Below are 14,937 nucleotides of genomic sequence, written 5' to 3' on the forward strand. Positions count from 1 at the left end.
CAAGAGTTAACCAGCATCTTTACTCTTTCATCCCTCACGCTGGTAAACTCTGGAACAATCTTCCTTCATCTGTATTTCCTCCTGCGTACGACTTGAACTCTTTCAAGAGAAGGGTATCAGGACACCTCTCTTCCCGAAATTGACCTCTCTTTCGGCCACCTCTTTTGATTCTGTTATAGGAGCAGCGAGTAGCGGGCTTTTTTTTATATTATTGTTTCCTTTTTTTGTACCCTTGAGCTGTCTCCTTTGTTGTAAAAAAAAAATAATAATAACAAATAAAAATAAAAATAAAACCCCGTCAACACAGCAGCACAACACACAATACCGTCATAAACTCCCTCATCCGCCACCCACCACCGCCATCACCCCCGCTACTATCATTTCACCTTCAATGTCCAACACATATCCACCCTCCAATACACTTCTAACAACATTACCATCATCCGCTCCAACCATCACTCCCCCGACCATCATTCTCACCCTCCCCTGCAACCCAGCAGCAACACACAATACCCTCTTACGCACCATTGCTATCAACACCCACCGTCAACACAGCAACACAGCACACAATACCCTCTTAAGCTACACCATCCGCCACCCACCACCACCATCCCTGTCCATCATCCCTGGCCGCCGCCGCCTCCCCTACCTCATCCACCACAAACAATAAACACACTCTACCCGGCATTGCAGTCTGGCACGCTCCTGAACATGATATTCAGTTTAAGTCTCGCGCCAGGGCTCAGGAGGCACAAAACAGCCGGGCACACACTGGGCCAAACATTCCCTTCGTCAGGAGCACATAAGGGTCAGTGTCCATCGCGTCCCCAGGCTGAGGATGCGTCTGTGTGCGGCGGGACAATGCTGGTCTCATTATGCAGATACGGCGAGGATCCGAGCAAAGAGGCACCCAACTGAATAACCACTGAATCCTCGTTTTTTAACCTTCCGACATGTTTCACAGTTTACACAGGCGGAGTTGCGTGCTCAGTGCCGCCCAAAGTATATTTCTCGAGGCCGGAGATCATAATAACACAATAACTCCACTATGCACACAGCAGAATCTACGAACTCTATAAAAAAATGCAAAATTATAAGAGAAACGAGAGAACCTCCGCCGCAATATATGTGGTTGACTCTGAAAACACAATCACCATCTTTATTCATATTACGAACTGTGGCTCTGAATGATTTACTTTGAAAGCCGCGTGGATTTTCCGGGGAAACTAGAGACCCAAAAGCAAAACGCAGTCACTGGAACGGCCGATAAGAGACGCTGAGAGAGAAGGCGGCGGTGCATCAAGGCGGCCCGGGAAGAGAAGGAGAAAGGAAGTGTCAGGGAGGAAGGCGAGATAAGGGATTGCAGAGGGAAATACCACACGGACGAGGATGAGATAAGGCAGAAAAGGGCCAATGAGTGACACATAAGCCATTCATAAAGGCTTTCATGCGTTCTCTGGTGGAAGCATAATATTTATACAAGAGCGAGGAAGGATTAACGAGGAGCTGGTCAGGGCTACGATTGTCACAAAGCTCCAGGATTAAGATGATTAGGAAATGTATGCACGCAGACATTCAAGACTGCAACGAAACGGGTAAAAGAAAATTAAGTGTTTAGGCGACATAACTTCCACTCAGGGTAAATAAGAACCTTGTGTTGACTGAGTGGCTCCATACTCGCTCTCCGCCGACTCACGAAGAAATAAAAATCCTAAAGTTGGAGACCTTAAAGAACATTCCTTTTCTAGTTGAGGGCTTCTAGTCGTGCCTGAATTCATAAACTTTGTGCAGCGTGGCGCCGCTTCCGCTCCGTTACAACTCAAGTGAATCCCAACGATGTTATCCTTGTTGAGTTTTTTCTTGACTGACAACGATGTAAAACCAAATTCCTTAATGGCTATCAGTACTTTTCCTATTTCTGCTAGCTCATCGTTGCACCTAAAAATAAGGCCAATATGCTCAGACGCTTTGGGCTCCTACAATAAATATTTCCAAAGCCCACAAAGGAGTTAAGTCGCTATCTCATACGCATTTTCCGCATTCATGGTGCAGAAACCTTGTCAAACTATTACTAGGCTAGTAGGACTACCCATGGAAATACTCACAACCTGTACGAAAGTCTCATCAAATTTGGGTGTGTAGGCCCCCAAATGTTTGAGAATATGCGGCTAATTCTCTGTGTTGTCATGGCAGGATGAGCAGCGAAGACCAGACGCAGATGACGGTCTTTCCTCGCGGAGCCTCGTCCCCGCATCACACCAAGATCAACTTTTCTGCCGCCGCCAAGAAGCCAGCGACACCCTCCTCTCGCCGACTCCTCAGGACCCCTAAGTGTGCCCGCTGCCGCAACCACGGGGTCGTCTCATGTCTGAAGGGCCACAAGAAGCTGTGTCGATGGCGGGACTGTCGCTGCGCCAACTGCCTGCTGGTGGTGGAACGGCAGCGGGTCATGGCGGCGCAGGTGGCACTAAGGAGGTAAGTCACATTTTGCTGTTTTGACTTGTCTTGATGAGGATGAGGGAGTCTTTTTAAAGGCTCCCCAAATTTGAAGTTGGAGTTTTTCAATTGAGTCGGTGTCCTCTTGTGTCAATCATGGATATGCTCGGTTGGGAGTTATGGGAAGTAAGCGGATAACACTGCAGAACCACGCGCAGAAACATTAAAATCGGTCTTCTTGCGAGCAGAGGAAGCAGTCTAAACACGCGAAGCAGCAAGAAGCGGGAGTTTTTCGATCTATGTTTATTCAAAATTGCGCGGTCTGTTTGTTGTCGAAGAAGCCGTGTCGAGGCGTCATACACTTTAAGGATCAAAATAACTTGACACAAACAAGGAGAATAAGGAAGTGTTGATCGCGGGTCTCATTAGCGGTGGGGAAAACAGTAAAAACACGCAGGCGGGAGTCAGACGATCTAAATTCCAAGAGGCGCTGTTTGTCGCCGAAGAGTCCGCTGCGCCGGGCCGTCAGCTGCCTTGGCGGGGCGTTGGGTGCGGGACGTCGGCGCGCTGCTCTCACAAAGGGAACGATCGCCCCCGCCTGCCGCGCCGCCAGCTGCCACCTCGAGGGGATGTTTACTCGCTCTAGTCGCCCAGGGCTTCACCGAAGGAGCCATGCTTCTTTCTCCCTCTCGCTTCCTCCCTCCCCTCTTTTCCCCTCTCCCCGCCCCTCCCTCTCAACCATCCCATTTTTCTTTGCTTGCCTCATCCATCACTTTCGTCTCCACTGTTCCGCTTCCCTTCATTTTCTTCGCCCTCTTTCATCCATCTTATTCCTTTTTTGTACTTAACCGAGTCCGTCTTCTGGTGATCTATTAATTTCCTATATGTCTACTTATTGTCTACTTAGTTATTTTTTCTAACTCATTATCCATCAATATGTTTCAACACTCACGGTATTCCTTCCTTTTTGTATGCCTTCCTGTATTCATCAATATCGTCGCGGCACTCACCCACCAATCTTCTGAACTTGTCTAATCATTGTCTTGCATTGCTATTCACAAATTCACTCTCATCTGCTTCACTATTCACGCTATAATCTCCTTCCTTTAAGATTTCTTCCCCCTCTTCATCAACACTCAAGCCGCATCACCACAATCCCTTTGAACTTCAGCTCATCCTCCTTTCCTTCCGACACGTCTCCCATATTTTTCCCGCTCTTCTTCCCTTCCCCTGTCTCCCCCTCGCCCTCAGCCAGCCCCGCCCTGGTCTGCTCACTTCCTCTTCCTTCATGCATGAGTAAAGTAATCCCAAGTGGTGAGCGGCTGAGACTGATCATGTTACTCCGCCGCCTCTCGCTTTTTGCCGCACCGGTCCGGCCCTCGTCAGCTGTAATACTTCACAGTTTGTTGTGAAACACTTAGCCGAGCACGGTAACCCCGCCCTCGCCCTCACCTCCAGCCTCCTCTCTCCGTGTTTACCATATCATGTTCGCCATGTCGCTCATTTAGCACTTTCTCCTCAAGTGTTATGGCCCAGGATGTAGATAAGTTAGTGAGGAGTGTGAATGTGGCTTTGGACCGGCTACTTAAGTGTGTGTGTGTGTGTGGGGAGGGCATAGACGTGAGCGCCAGTGTGTGTGTATATGTGTGTGTGTGTGTGTGTGTGTGTGTGTGTGTCAGCCCGGTATGAACGCACGTCAGCCTGAACGAGATCTTACTTGTGTGAGGGTAAAAATACCTCGAGGGGGGAGGGGGGGATGGTGTTTGATTAGCACCCTCGGGACTGGCAGAGAGGCGCCGAGCCACTTAACAACACACCGTTAATATCTTGCGTCTACATCTCACTCACGCGATAGTCCCTGTCTCTCGGATCACAAATAAAGCTAACCGGACATAAAACTCTTAATATAACCACTCGGGGCGGAGAGGGTGGTCGGGCAGAGTCAGGGAGAGAGGGAGGGAGTTAAGAGAGTGACGAAGAGATGTAAGTGAGAGGAGGAGCAGGAGGAGGACGCACGTCGCACCAGCTGAGCCCACCTGGCACCGCTGCTGGTAATGGGTGGCTGTTTACCCTCCACCCTCAGCAACCTTTCATGTCGCCTCGAGCTAACCAACACCATCTACTGCTATTTAGAGTCAGGGGGGCACGCCCACGCCTGCTGCACTGCCGGGGTGGGACGATGCCTATGTATGGGTGGGAGGAGGGGAAGGACGGAACGCGGGGAAGAGGGAGGAAGAGAAGCAGAGAGGGAAGAAGAATGGGCATAAGGGGAGAAGAGAGGGTTCCTAGTTCCCGTGTAACCCAGAAGGAGGGAGGAGGGTAAAGGAGGAGAGAGGGCAGGAGGCGAGAGGAGATAGCAAGAAGCGTAGACGTTTTTTTTTTTTTTTTTCTTACATGTGTCCGCCTATAGCGTCGGTAGGCTTTTTTAAGGGGCATGGTGGTCGGCCCAAGCCCGTCATGGCGCAGGCAATTTTTATCGTGGCGCCATTAATTCTTGGCTCATGCTGCCCCCCGGAACTCATTCTTGATTCACTTGGACGGTTTCTTCTAGAGTCCGGGTTGATGGGTGGTCTTCAGGACAGCATGTGGGTAGTCTTAGGCCACTCGGCGGTGACTGAAAAACCCCAGGTGGTAGCGTGGGGATTCGAACCCATTCTGTGTTCTTTTTAATATCAATCTTTTCATCATCGTCTCTAGCCCCTAATCCGGAGTTGCATCGGTAATCTTACGTCAATCACCACTTCAGGAAGATTTTCGGTGCTTCATTAACAAACAAAACGCACAAGTTGCCTATTTATTGTATTTTCGTGTTATTATTATTATGGTTGTTATCATTAGCTGCAAAGACAAACTGTTTCAGCAATAATGTAGAGTCAAAATGCCATTAGGAGCATTTGAATTGAACCTTGACCAAACAAAATAAACTTAGTAATTCAATTTCTAGTATTCCTTTTTCGATCCTTCTTGCCATTATATATCTGTGCAAATCAAGGTTTCGCCGTACTCCATTATCTAAATCCCCATTAAAAATATCTTTGGTGCCCCGCTGAGAAATAAAGCCAACATATTGTTCAGCATTCTTTATATTCAAATACATATCTTCTTTAATAGTTCGGCATTAATCTATTTCCTAGCGTACATTAGAAATATTTTTGTTGCCTAATAATAAACTAAACAAACAATGGAACTAACAACAAACAACTGACGAACATTTACGATCATCGACAGACAACAAGCTTCGGAGACTAAGGACCAAGTGGTGTCAACGATGTCCTCCTCAACCCCCATCACCACCTCGCCGGCCGCCTCCTCCTCCTCCTCCTCCTCTTCTTCCACCTCCTCCTCTTCGACGGGTGGGGCCAAGGGTCAGCCGGAGGAGTCACCTGCTACCAAGGCTGCCCGTGCCAAGCTGAAGTCCGCCGAGGCACTGCTGGCACAGAAGAGGCTCTACCAGCGGCACCTCAGGTCACTGCAGCAGTCAGCCATCGCCCGGGACCTCATGACCAGTGAGTGTTATATGTCTGCCTGTCTGTCTGTGTGTCTAGTCTGTGTCTGAGTGTCTGTGTGTCTGAGTGTGTGTGTGTGTGTGTGTGTGTGTGTGTGTGTGTGTGTGTGTGTGTGTGTGTGTGTGTGTGTGTGTGTGTGTCTGTCTCTCTCTCTCTCTCTCTCTCTCTCTCTCTCTCTCTCTCTCTCTCTCTCTCTCTCTCTCTCTCTCTCTCTCTCTCTCTCTCTCTCTCTCTCTCTCTCTCTCTCTGTAACAAGCACCCTATATAATCTTGATTTTTCCTTCTCATTACAACGCGACGCACTTCCTCTCGTCTTTCTCCCCCTGCCTCCCCTAGCACCCCTTCCTCTCCTTCTCTTCCTCTATGCACCGCCCCAACCCTTCCCTCCCTCCCTCCGTCGCTCCCTCCCTCCCAGCTGGAACAGTAAGAGGGCCTTGTGTCTACAGCGGAAGAGACCAAGGATGTTCCTCTCTCGCCTCTCGTGTAAACAGTGGCTCTTCTGTCTCGACGTAACCCTACCCTCAGCTTCCTTCTCCTACCCCCCGCCCTCACCCACCCCCACCCCCACGCTCCCCCCACCACCCCCACGCCCACTCGTGTTGACTCAAGAGTTATGGGAGTATCGTCAATTTCATTCGCACGGTTAAACTTAGTAACTATTTTTACTGCTTTCTTCTCACCTTCCTCTTCAGTCTCCACCTTCCCTCACCCCTTGTGCCCTCCCCCGAAAGGCTAATTTATGCACGCACACTGTCACACATACATTACAGAAGCACCTGTTTACACACTCACACACACGCACATACCCACATGTACACACATACACAGACACACACGCACGCACGCACGCAAAGAAGACGACGAACGGGCTGGGAAACAAATACTTCACATAAATAATCGTAACACAAACCAAAGACTCAACGGATGGGCTTCTCACCCCGAGTCCTGGCAACAAGATCACATGACGTGGTAACAAGAGCAACAGGGGGAGCTCAAGGCGAGGAAGAGAAAGAGGAGAAGGAAGACGAAGAGGAAAGAAGAATTAAAGAAGAACAAATAAAGTACCACGTGAAATAACCGAAATATCAAGGACTACCAGACATATAGTGACCAACCGTACAACCTCACACTCACACTACAATCAAGAGCTTTCTGAACAACAATAACTTCTACAACACACCCACCCATCCAACCACACCCACACCCACACACCCACCCACACACCCACACATAAACACTGACCCTCATCAAATAAACACAACAATAATAAATAAAGATAAGAGAGTCACACTACTCGGCTTTTTATTGTTTTTTACGCAATTCGGAAACGGTTTTTTTTACGCAACTCGGAAACAGGTGCGAAGGGTCAGATAGAAAGGATGATTTTGAGAAACTTCCTGAGTAACTGGCAGCTGGTGTGTGTGTGTGTGTGTGTGTGTGTGTGTGTATGTGTGTGTGTGTGTGTGTGAATGTGAACAGGAAGCATGACTCCCTCACCCCGCACATGACCAGCGGCACGTGCGGCAACACACACACACACACACACACACGAGAGGAAATTCTGTTCGGATAATGGGACGCCGACAGCCTCCAATTTCCTCAGCCAGTCAGCCCCCCGCCAGACAGTCAGCCAATCAGTCAGCCATTTCCTCGTGGACTGATGCTGCTTTTCGTTTCGTGTTTTGCATATAAAGGATTGTGTGAATGAATAAATGAAAAATGAAAAAAAAATAGTAAAGAGATGAAAGTGAATACGATTATATGTACCTAAGTATATTAAGAAAAAGCAGGAAAGGCTACAGAAAATAGTTTGACAGTAAATAAAAATAAACAAATAGAATAAATAAATAAATTCAAACATTACATGCTACACGAATATTGCAGTGCCCAAAAGTCAAAACAACATTGCTTAGTGGTAAAAATAAATCCAACCGTGTTTACTAACACAATACTCGAGTTACATCTCCCTCCTAATGCTACAATATATAATTATCATATGTATACAAATCTTCTCATAGCTCATATACATGACTACACTTGTTGATTGGACTATACCTGATTCTCTCTCTCTCTCTCTCTCTCTCTCTCTCTCTCTCTCTCTCTCTACCTTGCACACCCTGTCACCCCCCTCACCCCACCCCGTCGACCACGTACTCCCTCCCCTCCGGAAATATCATTCTCGAATTTACTGGATATTCTGTGTTTGTATAGGTGTGTGTGTGTGTGTGTGTGTGTGTGTGTGTGTGTGTGTGTGTGTACGATATATGGTTTTGCGCGCGCGCGCGTGTGTGTGTGTGTGTGTGTGTGTGTAATTCACCACGGCCTGATCACGAGTTAGATTCGCTTTCGCCAGCAGGTACCCTCCCGACGAAAGCAAGTGTTCATTATCGTGTGTGTGTGTGTGTGTGTGTGTGTGTGTGTGTATTTACTTAGTTGTAGTTTTACAGGGCCTGGGCTTACGCTCGTGTGGTGTGTGTGTGTGTGTGTGTGTGTGTGTGTGTGTGTGTGTGTTCTCTCCCCCTTTTCTCTCCTCCTTTCCCTACAGATTACATTACTGCACACACACACCCACACCCACCCACACACACACACACACACACATACACACACACACACAAAGCTCGTTGGTGGCCTGCCGTCGCAAACACACTAATGCAATAATCCTCTCAGTGGTAGTGACAACAAACAACAGTCAAACACGCAGCTCAGAGACAGCTTTCATGTGCGTTTAAACCAGCTCTGTCAAATATGTAAATCGTTAAGTGGGTCATTATGCAGTTTAATCATGTCAGTCTACCACTTTCTCTCCTTCTCTCTATCTCTGTCTATCAATCTTTCTATCTGTGTCTGTCTCTGTCACCACGTGTCTGTCTGTTTGGCAGCACCTTTTTTCTTTCCCTGTCCGTGTGTGTGTGTGTGTGTGTGTTAGCCGGGCAAACACACAAACATGCAGGACAAACAAACAAACAGCGTCACGTGCACCCGGGCCATTCATCACTCGACCGGAATGTCCTTAACCCTCCGGACACTCGCTCCTCCTCCTCTTCCTCCTCCTTCCTCCTCCTCCTCCTACACTCTTTTCCTTCTTCTCATCTTTATCATTTGTCTTCTTTCTCTTTTCCTTAAGTTTTCTTCGTCTTTTTACCATCAGAATCTTCTACATTTTCTTCATTTCTTTAATTTGTTCTTTCTTTTTAACTACTACTTATTATTATATTTTCATTATTATTCTCGTTCCTCGTCCTCCTCATCCTCTTTGACTCTCCCCTTACATTTTCTTTTTTCTTCTTAGTCTTCTTTCTCTTTATTATCTTAGTTATTTTTCTCATCATTTTCTCGTTCTTTTTTTCCTCATCTTCCTCACCATCATCACCAGCCTATATATTACAACCCCTAGGAACACAGCACCATTACAACACCTCCCCCTGTCTCACACCAGCAACATCCTCGCATCCCTTCTTGAGCGCCACACATGTCAGGGCAAACAGAGCAGTTCCTCGCCTCGTCCCTGTAACCTGAGCTGTCCGCCGCGGGGGTCAGTAGCTCGCCCGCGTCACCCTCTGTGTCGCGGGTTGTCCCCTTGACGGGTTTGACAAATTGGCTCCGGAAGAGTGGAAGAGTGCCTCAGAGATGTTAGAGATAATGAGAGATTGAGACTGTATGTGAAGCGTTTCGCTGTCGTAGGGTCTTGTGGATATGGTGGCAGAAGGAGCGAAGGAATGGTGACGAGGTGGTCCAAATTTTATAGAGGAAAAGTGCCTGAAAAATGCTAGGGATACAAAGAGAGATTGTGAGTGTCTGTGCGTGTGTAGCGTTAGTCATCAAGGTTTTTGTGGAGATGGTGGCAGACGCAGCGAAGGAGTGGTGACGAGATGTTTCAAATTCTATAGCGGAAGGGTGGAAATGTACGTCCAGGGAGTATGTATATTCTTCTTAGTTGTGATAGAGGAATGACGCGCGATCGTGGAGTGGTGAAAATATGTAGAAAAAGAATGGAAAATATGTGTTACTATAAAGTGTGTATGGGTGGAAAGTTATCAATATGGAGTGTGTGTGTTGTTCGCTTAGGTGTGGCAGGAGGACGGAAAGCTCTTGTGCAGGGAGTAACTGAAGCAGAAGAGGAATGGAGGGAGTGTTGGTCTAACCTCTAACGTGTTGGGGTCTTCGCTGTCCCGTATCATCCCGTTACTTTGTGGTCACCGGCGAACAATAAAGACTTCCCCGCCTCTTTCCCACTCCCTCCTCACCACATACACATAAAAGAAAATAACAATAATCGTAATCGACATACATCACGAAAAAATAACAGCCCTCTACCATCTTAACGGAACAGAAAAGTCGGTATGAGGCACATGAAGCGTAGGAAAAAAATACAGGTTGGGCACAAAGTCAGGTAAGCTCTCATGGCAACTACATAGACTCAGAGGAAAGATTTGAGGCAGCAGAGGAGTGTGTGTAACAAGAGAGCACGATACTCTCAACTTATGCCCCCGTCCCCCTCCCCACATATTCACACACACACACACACACACACACACACACACCTGCACATCACCTCTACGGTTAATGACACTTATCTCCCTCCCTCCTTCCCTCGACCCATTTCCCTTTCCCCTCACCCAGTCCTCTCCAAACAGTCCTCCCGTTGAAGTGGTTGCTGGGTTTCTGGCAAGACCTTTGCAGGTGTCGGCACTCCACTGTGAGTCACTATTTCACAACTTGCAAAACCTCGGCCTTTCCTTCCTCCCTCCCTCCCAGCCTGCCACCTGCGCGGTTAGGTAACGTGGGGCCGTCATTACCTTACCCCCGCCGCTCACACGCCACCCCAGCTCTGCCGCGGTCACTGATGCGTTATTTACTCATTGAAATTAAGATGAACAAGAAAAAAATATAATACAAAATAATAATTATCAACATTATAAACAGTATACAATTAGGAACATTTAGTCGCTGCTACAACTACTACTACTACTACTACTACTACTACTACAACTACTACTACTTCTACTTCTAGTACTACTACTACTACTACTACTACTACTACTATTACTGCTACTACTAATAATACCAAATTTTACTACTACTACCACCATTACTACTATCACTATCACTAGTATCATTATTACTACTACTATACTATTACTACTACTACAACTGCTACTACTACCACTATTAAGTAATAATAACTAAACATAACAAAAACAACCAACAATTCTGAAGCCTATAAAATTATTCCTTCTAACGCTTCCTCTTCCTGTGGAGGCGTCCCTGTCCCACTAACGTTTTATGTGTCTCGCGTTGCAGACCTGCGGCAGCGACTGGGTCGGGACTGGCGGGTGCCGCCCTACCTCAGCGAGCGGCAGCGGAAGCGACGCGCCTTTGCCGATCGTAACCTGGAGTCGGTGATGCTGCAACGTGAGGCTCTGTTGGCCCAGGCCACTCACCTCCCCGCCCACATCCCGCCTGAGTGGGTGGGACACGTCACGCTACTGCCAGTCCATCTGCAGGAGGCGCTGAGGCTCCACCCGCAGCCCGCCCAGGCCCTGCTGCAGCTGGTCGTGGAGGCGTGTGGCGGGGACCAGGCAAGGGCCCTCAGATACCTGGCCTCGCCACCCCCAGCCGTCCTCACTCACACCCCTCACGACGACGCTTCCATAGGCACCCAAGAGCTTCCCTCACGCTTCCTGCAGCTGTCCCTCGCCCAACCCTCCCTCCCACTCCCCTCCTCCCACTCCCTCTTCGCCGCCTCCTCTAGCTCCGCCTTCAGGATTGTTGGCAGGGATGAGGAGAATAACTCGCCTTCGCCTCCAGCCACCCGCCCACAGCCCACCGAAAGCCCGCTGTCTAGCAGCCCGAAGAAAATGAGTCCCTTGAGCTCCCCCGACGCCATCCCTGCACGGCCCACCAACCCTTTGCTGCTGACGCAAGGCTTGCAGTCACCCACCTCACCCCAGCATGGCTACCATCCCGCCTCGCCGACCTTCCCGCCCACACACTGGGGGATGCCTCTCAACCGTCACCCATCCCCACCCTCCACGCCCACAGGTGACTTCCGCATCTCATCCTTGGCCTCGACCCCGTCCGGTGACCGCCCGAACGTCCACACCACCTGCCCCACCCCAAGGAAAGCCGTTATATCCTTCTCGGTGGAGTCTATCATTGGGAAGCAGACATGAGGATTCACGAGGGTGGCAGTGGCGTGGAACACAGACACAAACCCACCAAGACCCCCATGCGGCCTCCTGTCGGTCTGCCAAGGACGACCCACAGAGAGGACCGGCTGGGTGCAATGAAGGAGTGGGATAAATAGGCGCATCTTCGGGCAGAATGAGACGAGCCTCGGGGAGGACACGGTAACTAGGGACGATGGGACGACTCACTCCTGGGGCCGTCCATGCAGCTGCGCCATCATGCAATTAAGTTTTTTTTTTCTCCTTTTGCGGCAGCGGCGGCCACACGAGGCCCAGTCAGTGGCGTATTAGGTGCTTCCGCTCCCTCCCATTTCCTCCCGTCTCCAAGGCCTGCCTTCATCTCTGCTGGCCCTGATTTTTTTACTACAATTTTACGTTTCCTATATTATTTTAGGATGCGTTTATTTTCTTCTCAAACAGTTATTTTCTGTTGCTTCTGTCTTTTTTGCTGCCACTTCCTCCAAATCGTTTCTTCACGTCCACGTCTTGATTTCTTTTCACCAGATCACACTTGCCCAGTATTTTCAGGATAGCTTAGGTCCTTCTCTTCAACACAGATTTCTTTAGGACTGTCTCAAAGTCCCCTTTCAAATTTCACGTTTTATTTTTCCATTTTAATTCGCCATTTCTTAATTTCCTATTCCCTCTCTTTCTTCCCTCCTCTTCATCACCCCAAGTCAGTGGAAGTCATGAAATTTTAAAACCAACATCAGTTCTGGGTCAAGGAAGCGCCACGTGGCCTTCAGTTTACCCAAGTGGCCGACCAAAGAAATAGTACTTAAGTTTTAGGGCATTTTTTGTGACCAGTTAATTGAGTAACTCCTAAAAAGCTAATAAGCATAATGAAAACGGGAAGCTCTCAATTTTGACTAGTTATAGGACAGTGTGACGAAATGTAGGTTATCAAATGTATTTAAGAGACGTATCAAGGTATCCATAGGAATAAATATACCAATTAGCGTTTGACTTTATTATAGCAGTAGAAGTGGCGCTTTACTGTGCAATGTTACCTGTAGGCGTCACTTGTAAGTTCAGATTTTTATTTCATTATTTTTGTGTCTCCGCTGTTAATTGAACGCAGGCGTCACTCATGTGTCGAATAGATGTGTGTGTGTGTGTGTGTGTGTGTGTGTACCAATGTTTTGACGAGGCTTAGGGAAGAGAAGCATGTGGCTGCGTATTATTGTTTTATACTTGTTATGATGACCCAACTCGAGTCTTGAGGCCGAGTTGGCGACGACAATAAACTGTTCCTCAGTGACTGTGCGTGTTACTGACCGGAACACGGGACGGGGATGACCTCTGCAAGGGAGAGGCACCGAAAATCAAGTAATGGAAAACAATGAATACAAACAAACATCAAGACTGCTCAAGTTCGTCGCTGTTCTGTTCAACTCACTGATGCAAGAGTTAACTGGTATCTTCACTCTTCCGTCCCCTTCTCACGTAAAGCAACTTCCTTCCACTGTATATTCTCATTCTTATGGCAAACTATTTCAAGAGTAAGGCATCAACACCTCTACACACCTTTGGAGGGTACATGTTTTACTTTCACTATAACAGCGGCATGTTATGAGCATCTCTTTATCGGTACTCCTTGATCTGCATTTCCTTGCTGTATAAAAACACCAATATTATCAAGCACATGGCAACTGCTCCTCGTTCATTCAACCTTCCTTCCTTCCGTCCCCCTGCTCCTCGTCCCTTCCACCTTCTTTCCGCCCGTCCTTCCTCCCTCTCTCGCGACACCTCCACGTGATAACTTATGAGTGTAACGGCAGCAAGGCGTTGGAGGTAGTACAAGTTGGTCCTATTAGCGTTACAATGTACACTTCCTCCCCACTCATTACTGGAGACACTTCCCCCTTACGCCTAACACTCCGGAACCCGCCGCCCCTCACTCAACCCAACGCCACATGCAAACAAGGGCCAAAATCTGCTTCTCTTGTGTCAATCAGTTACGTCTTCGTGGGTCTTTTAAGTTATCTCGGTGACTCTTCTGCTACACCTGGGGGAGGAAAGGCTCGACCCACGCCCTTCTTGTACGGTATTTTAAGCCTCACTCTAAGGGGGCTTGAGGGTGCAAATGGTTAAGCGTTTCAGCCAATGGTTGTGTCGCTTGGAGAACAGAGGAGGCAAAGATCCAGATGTATGAAGGTCGGATGTCAACGCGTGGATGACAGTCCTAAGCTCCAGATGAGAGAGAGAGAGAGAGAGAGAGAGAGAGAGAGAGAGAGAGAGAGAGAGAGAGAGAGAGAGAGAGAGAGAGGGGAGGTAACATATAATACCATCATTAGTCTTGATAGCGTAAATCTTCCTCTCTTCCTCCCATCCTTCTCTCTATCTTTCCTTTCTTCTTTCCTTCCTCGTTTCTTCCTATCTTTTCTCCCTTCAGAGCTTTCAAGGCCGTTCATGAAGCCTGCAGGAGCGGTGGCCGGCGTGGGCGACAAGAACACGGAGGAATGGGAACAGTGTAGAGATGGTGACGTGTGGGAGGAATGGAGAGAGAAGGATAAAGGATAAAGTGGCCCTAATCCTCTCCTTTTAGGCGCACGAGTGTATGCATTTCCACTAAACTCAAACTGTTTTATCAATGTCTCTATTTGACCTCCCTGCTCTCTCTTGTTTTCAACGCTTCCTCCCTCCCTCCTTCCCTCCCTACATCAACTCCCTTATTTTCCACCAGCCACCATCAACTTCCATCTTTTTCTCTCCCTTAACCATCCCTCTCTGCCCTCTCACCTCATCACCTAACCTCTGTAACCTTCTCTTCACCTTATCCCCTCGTGTTTCTCCTTTTCCTC

General features: G+C 48.3%; 1 protein-coding gene across 1 annotated transcript in view; it reads left to right on the plus strand.

Moving 5' to 3' along the window:
* The window catches only part of LOC126983897 (doublesex and mab-3 related transcription factor 3, truncated-like), a 29,073-nt gene extending 15,456 nt beyond the window's left edge, over positions 1-13,617 (plus strand). Inside the window, exons 2-4 of the mRNA XM_050837079.1 lie at positions 2,194-2,475; positions 5,665-5,942; positions 11,247-13,617. Of these exons, the coding sequence (XP_050693036.1) occupies positions 2,194-2,475; positions 5,665-5,942; positions 11,247-12,118 (1,432 nt within the window). The 3' untranslated portion in view covers positions 12,119-13,617. The remainder of the gene's footprint in view (positions 1-2,193; positions 2,476-5,664; positions 5,943-11,246) is intronic.
* Positions 13,618-14,937: the final 1,320 nt, after the last annotated feature.

This window comes from Eriocheir sinensis, chromosome 55, assembly GCF_024679095.1.
Source record: "Eriocheir sinensis breed Jianghai 21 chromosome 55, ASM2467909v1, whole genome shotgun sequence".
Classification (NCBI taxonomy): domain Eukaryota; kingdom Metazoa; phylum Arthropoda; class Malacostraca; order Decapoda; family Varunidae; genus Eriocheir; species Eriocheir sinensis.